Raw genomic sequence first — 17,704 nt, 5'->3', positions numbered from 1 at the left:
ACACTACGTCAAAATGGCCGATGATGGGCTTCCCAGCGGCCCATATAGCGGCCCATCCCGAACCACTTGGCGCCGCCAGCGTCTCCTCCGGATTGGCAGCGAAACCTCCACTACGGACGGTGACAGGGCCCCACTGTGCTCCCCCACCGCAGCCACCGTCCGGCCCTCGTACGGCACAGCGCCCCCGCAGAGACGCAGCTCCGTCGACTCCGGCCGACCGCGCCGCACCCGGAGCGTCCTCTCCATCCTCGGCCTTGTCAAGTCGTCCGTGCCCTCTTCCCCGGTATCACACCCCCCATCCATCCGGGAGAGCTACCTCGCCTCGCAGCGGCCCATCTCCGCCTACGACGCCCCCGTCGTCCAGAGCCCCGTGCTCGAGGAGCCAGAGCCCGACGTCACGATCAACGGCGTCCGCGTCTGGTACGCGTCCTTCACCAGCATCGACTGGCTCCACGACGCCATCAAGGACTCCGCCCGCCGGGCCCGTCTTCGCCGCCCCCGCTCCCGCTCAGCCCGCCTGCGCCGCCAGCTCGACCGCACCGTCGGCTGGCTCATCGTCACCATCGTCGGCTTCTTCACCGCCGTCGCCGCCTTCCTCATCATCCGCACCGAGCAGTGGCTCTTTGACCTCAAGGACGGCTATTGTCGCGACGCCTGGTGGAAGGCCAGGCGCTTCTGCTGTCCCGCCCCAGAGGATGTCTTCGCCACCCGTCCCGCCTTTCTCACCCTCGCCGAGGACGAGTCCTGCCCTGCCTGGCGCACTTGGCCCCAGGTCTTTGAACCCATGGCAGTAGAGAACGGCAGTTGGCTCCAAGTCGAGATGATGGATTATCTCGCCTATACTGTCGTCGCGGTGCGTGTCCTGCCCGCGAGTCCGCGCCCGCTCATTCACGTCCCACCCTCAGCTGTCCTTGGCCGTCATCTCCTGCCTGTTGACCATCCACCTCACAGCATCCACATCGTTTGTCACTCGCAAGGATTCGGCCGTCGTTCCCCCAGAGTACGCACACGGAGAGGGCGACCAGAAGGTCCTCGACAATCCAAACGGCGCCGAGCAGAAGCGCAAAGTCATGTACTACGTGCGCATCATCCTTCTCGCCGCCCAGTATGCTCACCTGAAATCCTGTACAGGCCGCTGGAAGCGGTATCCCGGAAATCAAGACCATCCTCTCAGGCAAGCCATCTCTCGCTATATGCGCACTTTTATCGCGAATTCGTCTCTGCTAGGTTTCGTCATCCACGGGTACCTCGGTGCACGCACATTATTCACCAAATCTATTGGTCTCGCCTTGTCCGTCGGGTCAGGTCTGACCCTAGGCGAGTCTCACCGGGTATATGCGCGCACGTAGCCTACATCTGACTCGGTTTCTGCCGCCGTGACAGGCAAGGAAGGTCCCTTTGTGCACATCGCCTCGTGCGTGGGCAACATCGTCAGCCGGTTCTTCAGCAAGTACGAGACGAACGAAGGTACGTCTCCGCCGCTGCGTTCCGACACCACTCTGAGCCCGTCACACAGCGAAACGTCGCGAGATCCTCAGCGCGGCCAGCGCCGCGGGCGTCGCAGTCGCGTTTGGCGCCCCGATCGGCGGCGTGCTCTTCAGCCTCGAAGAGGTCTCGTACTTCTTTCCCCCCAAGGTCATGTGGCGCAGGTAAGTCGCGCAGCCTCGCGTCTGTGGTGGTGTGATTCGAGTCATGGATGCTGACCCGTTTGGCCAGTTTCTTCTGCGCGATGGTCGCGGCGATGACGCTCAGGTTCCTCGACCCCTTCGGGAGCGGCAAACTCGTGCTCCTTCAGGTGACATACGACAAGGTTCGTACCCCGCCGAGCTCTTGTCCGACAAGGGCGACGGCGCACACATGTGCTCACGCGAGGACCGTGACAGGATTGGCACGCGTACGAGCTGATCTTCTTCCTCCTGCTGGGCGTCTTTGGCGTACGTAGCCGTCCGCTCGCTCTCACGTCGACGTAGTAGATGACAGTCGGACACGCATGTATGACAGGGCGTGTGGGGCGCGTACTTCTCCAAGATGAACTTCCTCTGGACGCGCCACGTCCGCAACGGGACGTGGCTCCGGCGGCACCCCGTGCTCGAGGTCGTCCTGGTACGCATCCCGCCCTCTCACGCGGCAATAGGGGACTCACGCGCGCGCGCAGGTGACGCTCGCGACGTCGGTGCTCTGCTTCGTGAACCCATACACGCGCTGGGGGAACACGGAGCTCGTGTACAAGCTCTTCTGCGAGTGCGCGCCCGGCGCGGCGGACACGCACGGGCTGTGCGTGCTCGACCCGCCGCAGCACGCGCTCCCCGTCATCCGCGCGATCCTCGTCGCGATGCTCATCAAGGGCGCGCTCACGGTCGTCACGTTCGGAATCAAGCTCCCCGCGGGGATCTTCATCCCGTCTCTTGCGGGTGCGCGTGTTCTTGTTTCATGCTGTCGTCCTCCCCCCCTCCGGAGCTCCGGTCCCTCCCCTTCTGTTTCTCGCACTGCGCTATTTCCGTTGCCCTGCTTGCTGATGGCGGCTCTATGCAGTGGGCGCGTGTGCAGGACGGATAGTCGGGATCCTGGTGCAGTGGCTGCAATTCACGTATCCAGACAGCCCGGTGTTCGCGGCCTGCAAGGGCGACCTGGACTGCGTCATCCCGGGGCTGTACGCCATGGTCGGCGCCGCGGCGTCCCTCTCTGGCGTCACGGTGCGTCCGCTCGTTTTAGCTTATGCGGGTGACAGACGGTGACGAAACTGCGGTGGTGCAGCGCACGACGGTGTCGCTCGCGGTGATCATGTTCGAGCTGACGGACACGCTGACGTATGCGGTCCCGGTGATGCTCGCGGTGCTCGTCGCGAAGACGGTCGCGGACGCGATCGCGCCCAAGGGGATCTACGACTTGTGCATCGAGTATGGGTTCCTCCCCTCCCCCTCCTCCCTCATTCGGTATCGCCCGCGTGATGCTGACGGATCGTCGTTCCGGCAGACTGGCACAGCTCCCGTACCTCGACGCGAAGCACGACTATGGCTGGGGGAGCGTGCAGATCATCGACGTGGTGCGTTGCCCCCCCCCCCTCCCCCTCCCCCTTCTATCTGTTCCCGTCGACAGCGCACTGACGCGCGCGCACACAGACCGACCGCGACGTGGACGTGATCCGCGTCGACGTGCCGAACACGGTGAAGAGCCTGCGCGACCGCCTGCAGCGCCTGCTCACCGCGGGCAAGGCCGACGGCGGCTTTCCGATCCTGCGCGCGCACGAGGACGGGCACCGCATGGTCGGGTACATCGGCGCGAGCGAGCTCGAGCACGGTCTTTGTACGCCCCCACCCCCCCCCTTGCCGTGCGCGCGCGTATGCTGACGGGTTTGGGGTGGCACAGGCATCATCGCGGACGAGCCGGAGAAGAGCGTGTCGTTCCACCCTGCGGCGCCGTATGCGCATGGCAGCGCGCTCGGCTCGTCGTACTCGTCCCTGGAGGCGGGCGCGCACGTCGTCGGCGCGGACCCGTTCGACTTTAGCTGCTACATGGACCAGGTGCGTGCTTCCCGCCTTGATGCGGTTGGCGGGGTCGTTGAGGCGGGTTCGGTAGGCGCCGCTGACGGTGCAGTCCAACTCTCCGCTGGAGCTCGTGCAGCAGTTTTTCACGAAGCTCGGGGCGCGGTACGTCGTCGTGATGGATACGGACGGATATTGTGAGTGTTGGATTGTCTGAAGACGCGTGTGTGTGCTCACTGGACTGTTGTTGTTGTTGTTGTTGTGTGTGCAGACGAAGGCGTGATCGACAAGAAGGCGTGGCTGGCGTTCCTCGGCGAGCTCGAAGAGAAGGCGGCGTCGAAGTGACGCGCCGTGTCGGGTCGTGCGTCCCAAGATCCTGGATCGGCATTTTCAGTCCGTTCACGAACCTCTCGGTGATGTCCAGTCAATCGTCGTTACCCCCGTTTTGCTTCACATATCGTTATGGGTAAGCTAGGCTTCATGGAGCGGGAGCGGTCGGTGCGGCCTATTCACATGTATCTATATACCCTCCGCATCGCCATGTAATACATCTAATTCGTTACCAATTCGCATGTTCCATGCTCGCTTTGTGTGCTACGCGTCATGAATTTGTCCATCCAAGGCCCTGTACAACACTCGATCTTACATCCGTGACATATACACCGTCGGGCGGAGACAAACTCGGGCTACGCGGCGGGGGAGATAACCCCCTCGAACGCCTCGAGCACCTTCGCGACCTGGACCTCCGTCGCGTCCGTCATGTCCACGACGACGACGCCCTCCTCCCCCTCGGGGCTCTCCAGCGCGCCAAGCTGGCTGTCGACCATGTTCGCCTTCATGTAGTGCCCCCTGCGCCGGGCGACGCGCTCGAGCAGCAGAGCGCGGTCGCCGCGGATGTACACAAAGTACGTCGCGAGCGCGGGCGCGGGCGCGTCCGGCAGGGCCCCGTGCGGCGGGCGCGGTGTCCCGCGCAGGATGGAGCGGTAGGACGCCTTGAGCGCGGAGCAGGTGACCAGCACGCCGGGGCGCAGCGGCGGCGGCGGCGAGGAGGAGGGCGCGGGTGGCGGGGCGATGGAGGTGCAGTGGTCGGAGGAGGGCACGGCAGGGGCGAGCCCGGCCTGCTGCTGCTGCTGCTGCTGCTGCGCGACGATGCGCTCGGCGGTGGTGCGGAGGCGGGCGAGCCACGGCTCGCGGTCCGCGTCGTCGAGCGGGTGCCCGGCGGACATCTTGGCGATGTTCGCGGGCGGGTGCAGGGCGTCGCCCTCGACGTACGGGAGGCGCAGGAGCTCGCTGAGTGCGTGTGCGAGCGTCGTTTTGCCCGTGCCCGCTACGCCCTGCGGGGCAGCGTGAGAGGCCCAGGTTGCGAGGAAAGTCGGATGAAGAGCGCACCATTACGATGAGGAGGACCGGCTTCGGCTTCGGGTCCTCGCGTGAACTGGATGATGGCGACGGTTCCGACATCGTCCAAATGACTGCCTGCGAGTTTATAAAGGTGGGTATATTCTGTATGAGTTCTATACATTCCGCATGGTGGTGGTGAAGTTAGAGATTTGATCAACCGAGCGCTCCGCGAAAGACGGAGATGCGCACCGAACAGTTGCGACGATAGATCGTCAACTCAGCAGATTCGCGAACTGCAATAAATCGACCGGCTGCTCGACAATGATGGCGACAATGGTGGCTGCTCTGCTTTTTGAGTGATGATGAGTCGGCAGTCGGCGAAACTGGCTGGAAGACGTGAGTTCGAGCGGCGGCGGTACCGGCCCGTCCCCCACCGGCAGGGAGACTCGTCTCAAGAGCAGCAAAAGATTGACTGGGACCCATGGAAGCACGGTACATTATATCCAATCCAAAAATTATAAGCACTGTAAAACTAAACACTATGGACAAAGCGAGCGAATGAGAGCAACCAGCTACGAAAAAGAAGTATGGTTCTGCAGCTCGCGAGGGTGCGAGATGAGACGTGGAAAGAAGCTGTGTATAAGTTACACCAAATACAGACTTGAAGGAGTGTCGATCGAGTTCATCTCGCCGTATACTTGCTCTGCGTACCTGGAGCGCGTCGTGCAGCGCATGCTGGAGCCCAGACGACTGGAGTGCATCGAGGGTAGACATCCCGTGTGGCAGACTGGCTCCGCGCATAGACCATCGCTGCCTATCCATCTCCGCGGTGTACACCTCCGCATTGCACTACCGGGATCCTCCTCCGAGCACCGCAGTTCGCGCAGTCGAAGTCCGCAGTTGAAGTCCAATCGACATGGACGACAAAACGCCGACGTCTATCGCCGCCGCATGCCCGTTCTGCGTCCAAAATCAATCGCATCATACGCCGGCGGGGGCAGGTGGTCCTCCGCCGCTTCTCCGTCGCGCACCTCGGCGCTCTCAGGGCTATACGCCGCGGGCACTCCATAGGGTACACGCACGCGTCCTGCGTCGACATGCGGGCCGTTCGTGATGGCCTGCAAGTGGCCGGGCACCGACGCACCGTCCGATATAGCCATTGCGCGCAGAGCGAGATCGTTGGGGTCGGGGAGCGGCCGCGAGCGAGACCGTGCACCGCGCTTCTCAGGGGATGGCGAAGCAGACCCGTCGGGCCGCGCTGGCGGCGGGTACGACGGCATCGGGGGCAGCGAGAACGTGCGGGGGTGAGCAGCGTACGGTAAGGGCGTGTCGATCGGTATGCGAGGGAGCGGGTGTGGGTGCATAGAAGAGCCTGGTAGCGAGGAGGGGGGTGGTGGGAGTTTTGGCGGGAGAGGCAGGTCCTGTGGGGGCGGCGGTGCGGGCGGAGGCAGCTGGCTGTGAAGCAGGACGCGGGAGAGCGTGGGGGTGGGAGAAGTGGCGCCCGCGCGAGGCACCAACCCGCTTACACTGGGCGGGAACGGGTACGCACTCGCGACTGCCGGCACGGGTGGTGTGGGGAGCCGTCGCGGCCCAGGGCTCGTGGGCGAGGATACCGACGATGGCGCGGACGAGTACGACTGCGGGGACCAGGAAGAGTACGGGTGCTTGGACGACGACGACGCGTAGTACGGATCCGCGAACGAGTAGTACGGCGTGGGCGGAGACGGAGAACGCCCGTCCGACAGAGGAGAACACGGCCGGCTCGGGTTCGCGATCACGAACCGCGACGTTGCCCCTGAGGGCGGCGACGGCGGCGGCGGCGGCGGCAGTGGTGGCGGCAGATCGTACGGCGCCAGGCTAAAGTCGTACTGCGGCAGCGGCGTCTCTGGCAGCACTCGCTCGAAGCTCGACCGCGACTTCGAATGCGCGTGCGTGTTCGAGTGGTTGGAATTCGAATTCGAGTTAGACCCCGACCCCGAGCTCGAGCCCATCTCAGACGGCGACAACGGGAACGGCACCACCGGACTCGTCTGCTCCTCCCGCTCTGCCTCGGCGAGGGTACCCAGCGTCGGCGTGGACCCCACACCAGGGGACATTCCCGAGCTCGAGCGCGTCGAACCGGAGCCTGAACCAGACGAGAGCGCAGAACTCGACGGCGATGCGGGACCGGGCGGTGAGCGGATTATCTCCAGCCAGCGCTGCACGATCGGGTGCGACTCCCCAGGCAGCGGCGCACCCGGCTGCCGGTCCAGCCATTCCTGCGTCGACGTCGACAGCAGCAGCGCCGTCAGCACCAGGTGGTCCACCACCACCAGCGGCACTCCGCCCGCTCCCGTGGGCGCCGACGCTGGCAGGAGCGTCTGGTAGATGTGCAGCCGTGGCGCCGATCCTTTGACGGACGGGTCCAGCACCGCGACGGGGCCCTTCACGCCCGAGGTCGTGCACTGCAGACGAGTCATAATCGTGCAGCCCACGAGAGCAGCAAAATACGCACAAAGTAGGAGTTTCCTGGGAAGAACTTCCACTTGAGTGAGTGTGGACATTGAGGAATCGTAAATTTGCGGCTCCTGGAAATACCACCATGAGCACCGCGGTTACAACTTGACATTTCCGACGCCATGTCGAGTACAGAGATCCTGGAAATCGAGAAAGCAGACTCACGTCAGGTTGCCTAATGGCCCTAACCTGAGGAAATCCTCAGCATCGCGCCAGGAGCCCGCGAGCTGGATGCTCTTTCCCGACCTACCCTTTCCCTTCGTCTTCGCCACATCTATGATGTTCGGTGGCCACTGGACAGCGGCCGCTCTGGTGGCTACTCGGCGCACCTTATCGAGACGGTGTACGGAAGTGAGCTCGCCTGCGGTCTGAACAATGTAGAGTGGCTCCTTCGTCCCATCATCCTTGATCACGGTGTCTAGGAACGATGGGCTGCTCAGCTTGAGCGTGAGGAACGGCTTGGGCTCTGAGGGCGAAGTAGATGGGCGGGCAGAGACGCTGGCTGGGCGCGCGGTGCGCGGCTGCATCCCGAGAGAATCCTCACGGTCAAACAGACGGAGTACGGGTTGGAGAGAGAGAGAGCGCCGTGGAGAAGAGGGCCTGGCTGAGGGAGAGTCGTCGAGAGGGAACGGGGTGATTGTACCTGCCATAGTTGCCTGCTGTCCTTGAATCTGTCCTTGACTCCGGCGCTGCAGCGACGGCGCCCACCGTTGCAATTAACTAGCCGTTCTCAGACGAAATGATCAGCCAGGAAAAGCGGGTGTGAGAGGAGAAGAGAACGAGCGTATGGCCAAGCGTCCTACCAGCGCTTGTCTCGGCCATCGCTCCATTTTCGTCCAGCGGTCCGACCGCTTTTCTTTCGGCAACCATCACCATCAGCCACACCCGTGTTCAATAAACCACGATGTCCACCGACGCGACTGCCCACTCGAACGCGTGAGTTCTCGTTCACTCATCACCATTCGAATTCTCAGTCGCGTTTTTCGCAGCACCAACACGTCCGCGCAAGTTGCGCCTACTCAAAGCGCGTCTCCGGACAAGGGCAAGGGCAAAGGCAAATCTGTGCCCGCTGACACTATGGACGAAGACGAGGACGATGACGAGGATGACGAGGAGGAAGATGAAGGGGACGAGGACGATGACATGGTTGAGGTGCGATTTTTCCTGTCTCTGCAGTCGCATTCTTGCTGACGCGTTCGTGGCCGTTGCAGGAAGACGAGCTTGAGGGAATTGATCCCACTGCAATCCGCCCCCGCCGCACCCGTGGCGTACGCGTGGACTACGCTTCTGCAGAGGCTCTCAAGAAGGCCGGTCTGAAGCCTGAAGTTGCTGATGAAGATGAAGCCGAGGAGTCTTTTGAGGTCCGAGACGAGGACATGCATGAGGACTAGCTACGCTCGTCGGGTTGTTATGTGGGTTTCTTGAGTGGCATCAACTGGCTTCCTAGTGCATTTGTGTGCCTGTTACAGTGTGTCTTTCCTGTGAAATGCAGTTGTTATTCTTACTTGTAATGCTGAAAAAGAACATTCATTCTTGAGCACTTGTGCAGTATTCATAGTTTGGTATGCTTAAACTTAAGGAACCACACCGGAGGTAGTAGACACGAACATTGTTTATCGTGGGCTGTTCAAGCTGCGGTTGCGGTTCCTCCAAAGAGAAAAAAAACATTGTTCTGTTTTCTTTCCAGACACATCAAAGAATTACATTTGTTAGTCACCCTAAGACATTCACAATATCATTCACAATATCAATGTCATAGAACCTCTCAGTCATTCTACGAAAGCTGCAGAGCATCTCTCTAAACCTTATAGAAAATATGAAATAGGGGGCTCGCGACTGGATATTTGACAACAGCAGCGAGAAAGCAACCTCAGCAATGAGCCAGCACCTGGGAAACCGAGCCGTACATTGCTAGCTAGCTCATGTCGGGCGTGCGAGGTATACAGTGATCCCGAAAGTTGGTGAGAGATCGAAGACGATCCTTGTACGACCAACTTTGGAAAAGCGCACAAACAAACCACGAGGCAGCCGGGTGGCGTCCTGCACCTCAGTCTCTGAACTACCACCTTCTCGTATCAACGCAAAAAATGACCACAGCAGGACTAGGTGTTCCGGTGAAGCTGCTCCACGAGTCGCTTGGTCACATCATTACCGTAGAGCTCAAGACCGGGCAGCTGTACCGCGGCAAGCTCGCTGAGGGTGCGTCTCAGCCGACATTCCCATCTATTTTCCGCTGCCGATTTACTACGTGCGTTTTGCAGCGGAAGACAATCTGAACATCTCCCTGAAGGATATAACCGTTACCGGGCGGGATGGCCGTGTGACACAGCTAGACCAGGTGTACATCAGGGGAAGTATGGTCCGCTTTTTCATCGTCCCGGACATGTTGCAGAACGCACCGATGTGAGCACACTGAGTCTCCTGTGGTTGGGGTGGGGTTGACTCGTATCTGCAGGTTCAAGCGCGTGGGGCCCAACGCGATGAGGGGGAGGGGTATCGGTACGGCTCGTGGACGTGCGACTATCATGCGGGGTACGTCTCTATTCGACTCTGCCAATTTTGTGTCTCACATTTTCTTTCCATTTCTACAGCGAATGGTATGCGAACGACTTCTGTTCCTGACAGCTGTGTTTTCTCATCGTATTTTCTTTGCAGCCCGTCGTGGTCGCGGTGTTCCTGCTGCGCGGGGTATCAGACGATGAGCGACGAGAGTTGTGCTCTATGAGGCAGTATGGTTGTCGACCGTATCTGCCTCAAAATCTGGTACATACGTTTGTTAGTACTTTCTCTGCTGTTGCTGTGTTATTTCCGTGGTCTGGGCGTTCGTCCATAGCACAGCTCGTGCGCTGATACGATCCTAACTTACTGGGATTCACGACGTCTTCACGGGCGGTATTGTAGCATCACAATGTGTATCTGGTATATTGTACATGACTCGGCGCAATGTGGAAGCTAAGCAGCAAAACACGACGATAACAAATTCGACAGCTTGAAATGTTTACAACACACCAGAGATCCAATCCAGGTTTTAGCCGCATATGTGAGAGTGGAGGGTAAAAAAATGAATAGAACGAGACTCTACAATCGTACTCGAGCATTCCTGCCTTCCTGCAAAAATCATTAAGCGCCTTAATGACACGCCATGCCCTTGACGTCTGCAGTACCAGACAGCACGGCCTGAACGTCCATGTGCGATCCAAATACGAAATGGCCCACGCCTGCACCGATCACAACAGCCAGGATCAGATATGCCTATGAGAAAGTGCAAAGTCAACGGCAAGCACTTACACACCTACAAAATACAAAATAATACGTACGTTGTAGGTCATGAAAACCAGCATGAGGAAGAACGACAAGAACACCGTCGCGGCGTAGAGAGCAGCTCTGGAGATCCGGGCTGACAGAGGCACAGGTGTACTAACGCATGATTCGGATATTGATACGCTTTCACGGTTCGAATGTATCATTCACACTCACCCTACCCTTGTCTTCACCACAGGAACGCCCGTCAACAGTCCTGCATCCTCCGAGTCAGCTTCGACGTCCCGTCCATTTTCTACGGGCGCCTTGCCTTTGCCCTGTGCAACCAGAGCTGCGGCGATGCGGCAGTCCAGGGCCCTCTGCGCACTGCGCAGCCACTCGTAGAGCGCACCGAGAGCGACAACGGCGAGGAAGGACAGGGCGAACGTGGTGTTGGAGGAGACGTGCCATTCGCGGAACACGACGCAGGTGTCCACGATCTGGTAGTTCCACAACATATTCATTTTGCACATCGGGCCCGTAACCATGTTGTGGCCGTCGTGAAACATGTTGAACGGGGTTCGTTATCGACTGCTGTGCGTGTGGGTGAGTCGACTGGTGGGTGTGTGAAGCAGGGAAGTCGGTTGCATCCGCGAAGTACTATACTGCTGCGATCACACAAACCCGTGACTTGCTCTCTGCAAGCTTTGCTGTAGGCTATGTGACTGTGGCGTACGATGGTATGGTCGTCCTGCAGCTCCGCGAACATCAGTCGTTATTCTGCAAAAGGTGGTTAGAAATACTGCCATCGTCCGGAAGACGTGTCCAGCACAGAACGGGCGCGTAAGGAGGACATTCCACCCTCCTTCCATTTGCGCATGTCATTCGCCCTCATCCTAGTTGTACCATGAATGCTCTTCCTGCACCGCCTGCGCATCTACGCCCACCCTTATTATTATTTGGGTGGGGGGAAGGAAATTCCGGCCAGCTTGGGATCTCTGAGGACTTCACGGGCCAGCTCGACAAGCCGTGGCGTAACCGATACGTCGAACAATCCATTGCAGCGGGTGTATTTGGCGAACCAGGAGCGGGCCTGGAGGCTATTGCAGCAGGCGGGCTGCATACCCTGTTTGTGGATGAGAAGGGCACCGTACGTATCTGCTGTACAATTACTCAGCCCGCGCTCATGCCAATATTGTCGCAGGTCTGGTCGTGCGGCGCAAATGACAATGCTGCATTGGGTCGGGTGACTGTGAATGTTCCCGACCCGAAGAATGATAAGGAACTTCTCGAAGTCGATAAAAGGACCGGCCAGCCGACTACCGTACCTGTCCCCATCCAAAGTCTCGTCGACGAATCTTTCCGTGCCGTGAAAGTCGTCGCGGGGGACAGCGTGTCCGCTGCGATCAGTGACACGGGCGAATTACGCGTCTGGGGAACGTTCCGTGTAAGTACCAGAAAATGAAGTTCGTAGTGCCAGTGCCTTGAATTCTAACATTAATTGTATCTCTCAGGGTAACCAAGGACTCGTAGGCTTCTCGAGCGGCTCTCAGTTACAGTTCCGTCCCATCCCGGTGCTGGACCTGCCCTCTGAAAAGGTCGTAGATGCCGCTGTCGGAAATAATCACCTCATGCTGCTCACCACGCGTGGCAACATCTACACGCTAGGCACTGGCGAGGAGGGCCAGCTCGGTCGCCGCGTGATCGAACGGCGCAAGCTCCACGGAACCGTCCCCGAGAAGATTATTTTGGGAAACCGAACCCGTAAAGCCGTCGTCATCGGTGCAGGCAACAACCACTCTTTCGCGGTCGACACCGAAGGCACTACCTGGGGGTGGGGCGTGAACAGCAAGGGCCAAACCGGCACCGGCATGCGCTCCCCGCATATTGACCTCGAGGTGCACACACCCAAGAAGGTTGTCGGTCTCACCAAGGCGGACCTCAACGGCGCGACGGTCGTCCAGATCGCCGGCGGGGATCTCCACACACTATTCCTCACGTCGGATGGTAAGGTGTATGCATGCGGCCTCTCCGGGGAAGGTCGCCTGGGGCTCGCGGACGACGACCCTGCATTCCGGAATCCTCCATTCCCGGGTTTCTTGGCAGAGCCTGCGCTGGTGACTTTTCCCGATGATGACGACCCTGTGGTCCAGATCTCGTGCGGGACGAACAACAACCTCGCTGTGACTCGAAACGGAGCGTTGTATTCGTGGGGTCGACAAGTCGTCGGCGAGCTCGGGCTTGGGCACGACGAAGACGTAAAGACTCCTACCGTCGTCGTGCGGAGGGAAGGCGGGTCGTGGGCTGCAGTCGCCGGTTCTTGTGGCGGACAGCACGCCTTGGCATTACTCAGAAGGAGGACATGATTTCCTGTGCGACATGAACCCGTTATTCAATACCACCATCCTTCTATGCATGTTATATGTACCATGTCTACGCATGAGATCGCTCACCAATGTCACACCGCTACTGCAGTCTTCCGTACCCAGAGAGGCACGTGTGGCGGATGAAATATACGATTCCAATGCGTTGCCTATACAGTCAGAAGCTAGGAGATATAGATGCACCAATACATACGATATCTGGATACAGAACAATAGTGATACAGTCGGAAGTCACTGGTTAGGATGTGCTGTGAATAGATACCTAGTTAGATGATTAAAGACAAATACTAAAGTTCAACAGGGATAATAGTATGTCCAATTGGAGATGAGCATATGTAAGAAGGGCGTTGAGGATGCGGAAAAGTCACGTCTTACCGACGAGGGGCAGCAACGACTGATAGTGTACAGGTTTAGCAGCGACTCGTGAGGAACCACTGAAACACGAGCACCACTGGCCAGCTCATGATCCCTATGAGTGTACGCTGTGAGTAGCGATCAAGCGGAAATGCGAAGATTCTCCGCTCACCGCTGCCGTCTGTGAACTCGCAGAAGTGCATGTATCCTCTGCACGTGTACTCCACAGTTCAGCAAGTCTGCCCATGTACCCGCCAACCTTTAGACCTGCTAGCCCAGGATAACGGGTGCGCGAGGAAGAACTAGAATCACTTGAGCCCTCCCACCTCGACACTCTTGGAGCAGGTGACGCCGAAGTTGTCCACCATGAACTCCTGTCAGCCTTGGAGCTTGCAAGCGGGTGACGATGATCCCCCGGGGAGAAGTCGGGACCGATTACGGTTGCGTTGGGAGCAGGGGAGGGTGTAGGACCATCCTCCGGAGATGGTGCCCAGAGCGATGCCCGAAGGCCCGACAATCTGGACATCGAAAGGAGCGGCTGTTTCCAGACATGCAACTTAGCATATTGTAGCTCAGTACATGCACGGAGCTCACACTTCTACTGGATGGCTCTGGCAAGCGTGGAGGCGAAAAAGGACCAGAAACTCCTACGGGCTCAATAACCGCCCTTACACTCGGCGATGGAATCGACCGGACTGCCAAGGGAATGAGCGCGATCAGCGCCTGCAGGGGTGAAAGCGCGATGGACACCGGCGAAGGCGGTATCACGACTGGCGAAGGTAAAGCGGAAGGCTGTCAAAGACCGTTCCCGTAAGCTGGAAATTCATGAGTATATGACCCTACCTCAGCCTCCATCTGAAAGGGCAGTTCTTGCAACTCCGAAAAACATTTCTCGATAGCGCGGCTCTGTCGGACGTGCACCCGCGCACCAGCCCGACGGCTGCGACGGACGCCCGAGGGCGTCATGGGTGTCTCTGACTGGTTTGACGGCCTTGGGGATGAGACGAGATCTGGCAGCGACGATGGACTTAAACCGACGCTAGATGAGTCGGTCTCGCCAACGGAAGCCTCGACGGCGTGAGTAAGCTCTGCGCTAGCAGGGGGCATAGCCTGTGCGGTGGAGACAGACTGTTCGTCCACGACGGGGACCAAAAGTTCGTCAACGATGGGAGGGAGCAGTGCGGCAAAGCTCGGGACAGGCTGTTCCTCGACGGCGGCCGCAAGCGGTATATCTGCAGTAGTGGGGGACGATGTGCCGACCGCGTCGGAGGCATTGCCTCTGGTCGCACTAGAGTCTGCGCTGAAAGCCATCGCAGTGATTTCAGATTTATCGGAGCCGAGGCCTGCAAGGACCGATTCTACACTAATTAAGACGGTATTGGCGCAAGCTGCGGCAGCGGGGAGCGGCAAATCGAATGAAGAGCTGGGGAACCCAAAGAGTTCAAGGCTGTTACTGCTACTAATACGTCGAGGCGCCGGCTCCTCAGAAGGCATGAGTGGAATGATGGACTGCGATAGCTAGTGCGATTACTTTAGGCTTGTGGGTAAATACGCACCATTGACAATAACTTACGATAGATGCAGAGTTGTGCTCGGTGTGCGCCACCTTCTTCGAGTCGTGTTTGAGCCCTTCCTGACCATGTTGAAGCCTGTCTCGGATTATGGTGACAAGCATGGAAACGAGGGTCGTGGCGACGGACAGGGAGAGACCAGCGATGCATATAGTGACAAAGAAGTGCTGATTGGCTGCGGACATAGAGATTGGCGAAACTAGTCTGTGGTAGATAGACGGAGTGTCGTATAGCGCACCTGCGGCGGTATATGTAGTAATCAAATTTGCGGAGATCGAGGGGTACGACTCGGTCGGTGTCGAAGCCATGATATGGATCTCAAGCAGAGTATCGGGAACGGCGGGTAACGAGGGAGGCAAACGTAGCATGTTGAACGGTAGAAATGTGCCGGAGTCCATGGTTCTGATTTGACGTTCGTAAGTATCAGTCGACGGTCTAGTTGCCACAACGTACTCCAACTTGTCAAAAAATGCATCGACGAGGTAGACAACCGGGTACAGCAGTTCATCAAGAACATGAACATTGAACCACAAGTCAGACACCCCAGTAGGAACACCGCCGAACAGCCCGACCAAGGCGATTGCGCCAGTGAAAATGAGCGAGAGAATAAGCATGGCGGAATGCCACGCATATAAAAGCACAATGAAGTAGTATATTGAGAGAGATACCCGGAGAGATATTAGGCGAGACTGGAGAGCTGCGTCGCCCGAACTTATACCCAAGAGTTCAACCGGACTCCTGCCCGTTTAAAGACGCGTCGCGTCGTACCACGTGGTGCGAAACCTGCCACTGCTCGTCCAAATTAGGCAGGTGACTACGATTGATTTGGGCATCGATGCGAACGGCTTGCACAGCGTGCAAGCGCACTGGCCAGCTATCCTTCTGACACGTCGTGTCTAACGAACTATGTGAAAGAAAAACCTCTCTATTCAGTGATAACTTCGTGACTCCTACCGTATTTTGGGCCCACTTAGTCAAGCATCTCAAGGTTGATATATCGCAGCCCAGGAACCACCGAGCTAGAATGCCTTCAAACCATCGCACGAAATTGAATCACGTCCCGAGGAAACCTCCTGAGATACTCGTACAGAACGTACAGCAGCTGTGTGAGGCCATAAATACAGATCGGTGAGTATAATCAGACAACAGTGGAGTCGAGCCAACACCAGAAACAATCAGAAAGAGCGATGGTGATGCAACGGCAGACAAGACAACCAAGCAGGGAAAATAAGATCTTATACACGGAATGAGTCCACTCATATACAGCGCACCGACAGTAGTTAATCATGCCATCTCTGTATCCTCATCCTTCTTGGCCAGGTCGTGCTTCTGCAGAAGCGCATCAATTTCTGCGGGTTTGTAGATCTTTGCCTTCGGCTGCTTGGACGCGTCCAGGGTCAAAGTCGCAAACTCCACTGCGGGAAACAAGGTCAGTTCCCACATTGATGGTCCCTCGAGCAGACGAAAATCCGCCAACAACGATATGAAAGAACAGCGCACTCACGCTTCTCGCTGCCCAGAGTCGTGCTGTCCATCGTCTTGCTCATCGTCCGCAGAACAAGGCCAACTGCATCCTCCACTGACATGTCGTCCTTGTACTCCTGCTTGAGCAAGCTTTGCGCTGTCCCGTTGTTTGCGCCGATGCATGTCGCTTTCCAACCAGAATAGTTCCCAGATGGATCAGAGTGGTACAACTGGAACTGATAGTGTGGGTCATATCCCGCATACAGTAGTGATACACCAAATGGACGCAGACCTGATCTCCCGGCGTCAATACAGCACGAAAGAAAAAGGAACAGTGACAAAAGCGCCAGACGAGACACGCACCGCCATATTGTGTGTAGCCCTGCTTTAGATCGCAGAGCCTTTGCGCGAGGAGTTCGACAGGAATATCTTCATTATACAAGAACAGATGCTTTTGTGCCGCTTGCCGCGCAAAGTTTACTAGTGAGTTCGCGTCCGCAGTGATACCCGCCACGCCGGCGACAACATTTCTGTATATCAGGTGAAAGCTGCCATGAGAAGAGTATATGGTATATGTATCTGAAGGGCGCACGCATTGAGTAAGAAGATCTTCTCGCCGCTCCCGCCATAACCGCCATCCTTTGCGAGGGAGAGATCAAGCAGCTTTCCTGTCACCTTCTTCTCCGCGGCAAGCACGACACCGTCCTTCGCTAGTACTGCGAGTACTGTGCCGGCGTGTGAGATCGCCTCCATAGCATATTCGACTGTTTCGGTGGTTATATGCTGAGAAACAGGCGCAAGAGAGAAATAATTAACAATGAGGGCTCACTCTGGTAAAGACGACCTAAGCACATGCAAGCATTAGCAATCAGAATATACAGACAGCCAAATTGGTGCTCGCCTTCTGGCGAGAAGATTGTCGTGCGGCCTAGGTAAGGTTTCGCATTAGTGGGTGCTCGGGCAAGTAAGAAGTACAAACGCACTATCATAACGTCTGGCCTATGCTCCAATATTTTCATGTCAATAGCAAACAGAAAATGTGCTAAGACATACCATGTTGAGAGCGGAAAAGAGTGGATGGAATGGAGGGAAGACTGGGAGTAGAACGAGGGCTGAGCGTGACGCGTCTACTTGCGCGTCGTTCCAGGCGCTTAAGATAGACCCAGTTCTGACCTGCCTGTCACGCGTGACAACTCACGTGGTCCCCGCTAAAATGCAAGAGCGTGATAAACGCGTTTTCGTGTGGACGGTGTGAGGGGGAAAACCCTGATCTGCAAGTTGTTGCTAAGGATATTTTCCGGTCTTGCACTCGCTGTTCCACCGTGGTCGTACCTGCGCAACACTCGGGCACGAAAATAATCAGGATCAGGCT

The 17,704-nt window shown here is 57.8% G+C and overlaps 9 protein-coding genes across 9 annotated transcripts; 4 read left to right on the top strand and 5 right to left on the bottom strand.

The window, feature by feature from the left end:
* Window positions 1–13: 13 nt before the first annotated feature.
* SCP_0303150 (hypothetical protein) lies at window positions 14–3,827 on the top strand (the record flags this gene model as incomplete). Its single annotated transcript, XM_027755712.1, has 17 exons — window positions 14–853; window positions 906–1,079; window positions 1,132–1,174; window positions 1,228–1,317; window positions 1,384–1,467; window positions 1,517–1,649; window positions 1,717–1,810; window positions 1,884–1,934; window positions 2,002–2,103; window positions 2,156–2,411; window positions 2,533–2,693; window positions 2,755–2,897; window positions 2,974–3,043; window positions 3,120–3,303; window positions 3,367–3,521; window positions 3,577–3,679; window positions 3,754–3,827. The coding sequence occupies 17 exons, from the start codon at window positions 14–16 to the stop codon at window positions 3,825–3,827; spliced, it is 2,757 nt and encodes a 918-aa protein (XP_027611513.1).
* A 341-nt stretch (window positions 3,828–4,168) lies between these two features.
* On the bottom strand, window positions 4,169–4,943 carry SCP_0303140 (Probable gluconokinase; the record flags this gene model as incomplete). Its single annotated transcript, XM_027755711.1, has 2 exons — window positions 4,169–4,816; window positions 4,872–4,943. 2 exons carry the CDS (start codon window positions 4,941–4,943, stop codon window positions 4,169–4,171), a joined length of 720 nt encoding a protein of 239 aa, XP_027611512.1.
* Window positions 4,944–5,761: 818 nt separating this feature from the next.
* Window positions 5,762–7,969, bottom strand: SCP_0303130 (hypothetical protein; the record flags this gene model as incomplete). The annotated part of the gene is made up of 3 exons (XM_027755710.1): window positions 5,762–7,267; window positions 7,318–7,390; window positions 7,485–7,969. 3 exons carry the CDS (start codon window positions 7,967–7,969, stop codon window positions 5,762–5,764), a joined length of 2,064 nt encoding a protein of 687 aa, XP_027611511.1.
* A 254-nt stretch (window positions 7,970–8,223) lies between these two features.
* On the top strand, window positions 8,224–8,710 carry SCP_0303120 (Histone H2A.Z-specific chaperone CHZ1; the record flags this gene model as incomplete). Its single annotated transcript, XM_027755709.1, has 3 exons — window positions 8,224–8,255; window positions 8,309–8,471; window positions 8,531–8,710. The coding sequence occupies 3 exons, from the start codon at window positions 8,224–8,226 to the stop codon at window positions 8,708–8,710; spliced, it is 375 nt and encodes a 124-aa protein (XP_027611510.1).
* Window positions 8,711–9,406: 696 nt separating this feature from the next.
* Window positions 9,407–10,021, top strand: SCP_0303110 (Small nuclear ribonucleoprotein Sm D3; the record flags this gene model as incomplete). Its single annotated transcript, XM_027755708.1, has 5 exons — window positions 9,407–9,518; window positions 9,581–9,722; window positions 9,775–9,851; window positions 9,911–9,916; window positions 9,975–10,021. 5 exons carry the CDS (start codon window positions 9,407–9,409, stop codon window positions 10,019–10,021), a joined length of 384 nt encoding a protein of 127 aa, XP_027611509.1.
* A 427-nt stretch (window positions 10,022–10,448) lies between these two features.
* Window positions 10,449–11,083, bottom strand: SCP_0303100 (Copper transport protein; the record flags this gene model as incomplete). Its single annotated transcript, XM_027755707.1, has 3 exons — window positions 10,449–10,571; window positions 10,637–10,736; window positions 10,797–11,083. The coding sequence occupies 3 exons, from the start codon at window positions 11,081–11,083 to the stop codon at window positions 10,449–10,451; spliced, it is 510 nt and encodes a 169-aa protein (XP_027611508.1).
* Window positions 11,084–11,466: 383 nt separating this feature from the next.
* Window positions 11,467–12,925, top strand: SCP_0303090 (Protein pim1; the record flags this gene model as incomplete). Its single annotated transcript, XM_027755706.1, has 3 exons — window positions 11,467–11,709; window positions 11,764–12,006; window positions 12,074–12,925. 3 exons carry the CDS (start codon window positions 11,467–11,469, stop codon window positions 12,923–12,925), a joined length of 1,338 nt encoding a protein of 445 aa, XP_027611507.1.
* Window positions 12,926–13,403: 478 nt separating this feature from the next.
* Window positions 13,404–15,482, bottom strand: SCP_0303080 (hypothetical protein; the record flags this gene model as incomplete). Its single annotated transcript, XM_027755705.1, has 7 exons — window positions 13,404–13,412; window positions 13,470–13,835; window positions 13,892–14,089; window positions 14,141–14,815; window positions 14,871–15,043; window positions 15,107–15,270; window positions 15,322–15,482. 7 exons carry the CDS (start codon window positions 15,480–15,482, stop codon window positions 13,404–13,406), a joined length of 1,746 nt encoding a protein of 581 aa, XP_027611506.1.
* A 670-nt stretch (window positions 15,483–16,152) lies between these two features.
* On the bottom strand, window positions 16,153–17,388 carry SCP_0303070 (Proteasome subunit alpha type-3; the record flags this gene model as incomplete). The annotated part of the gene is made up of 8 exons (XM_027755704.1): window positions 16,153–16,283; window positions 16,373–16,624; window positions 16,696–16,862; window positions 16,925–17,096; window positions 17,162–17,176; window positions 17,234–17,260; window positions 17,316–17,331; window positions 17,386–17,388. 8 exons carry the CDS (start codon window positions 17,386–17,388, stop codon window positions 16,153–16,155), a joined length of 783 nt encoding a protein of 260 aa, XP_027611505.1.
* Between the last annotated feature and the right edge of the window lie 316 nt (window positions 17,389–17,704).

Source organism: Sparassis crispa (assembly GCF_003851025.1).
Source record: "Sparassis crispa DNA, contig_000002F, whole genome shotgun sequence".
NCBI classification, from domain to species: domain Eukaryota; kingdom Fungi; phylum Basidiomycota; class Agaricomycetes; order Polyporales; family Sparassidaceae; genus Sparassis; species Sparassis crispa.
This window is presented reverse-complemented; position numbering and strand designations above follow the sequence as displayed.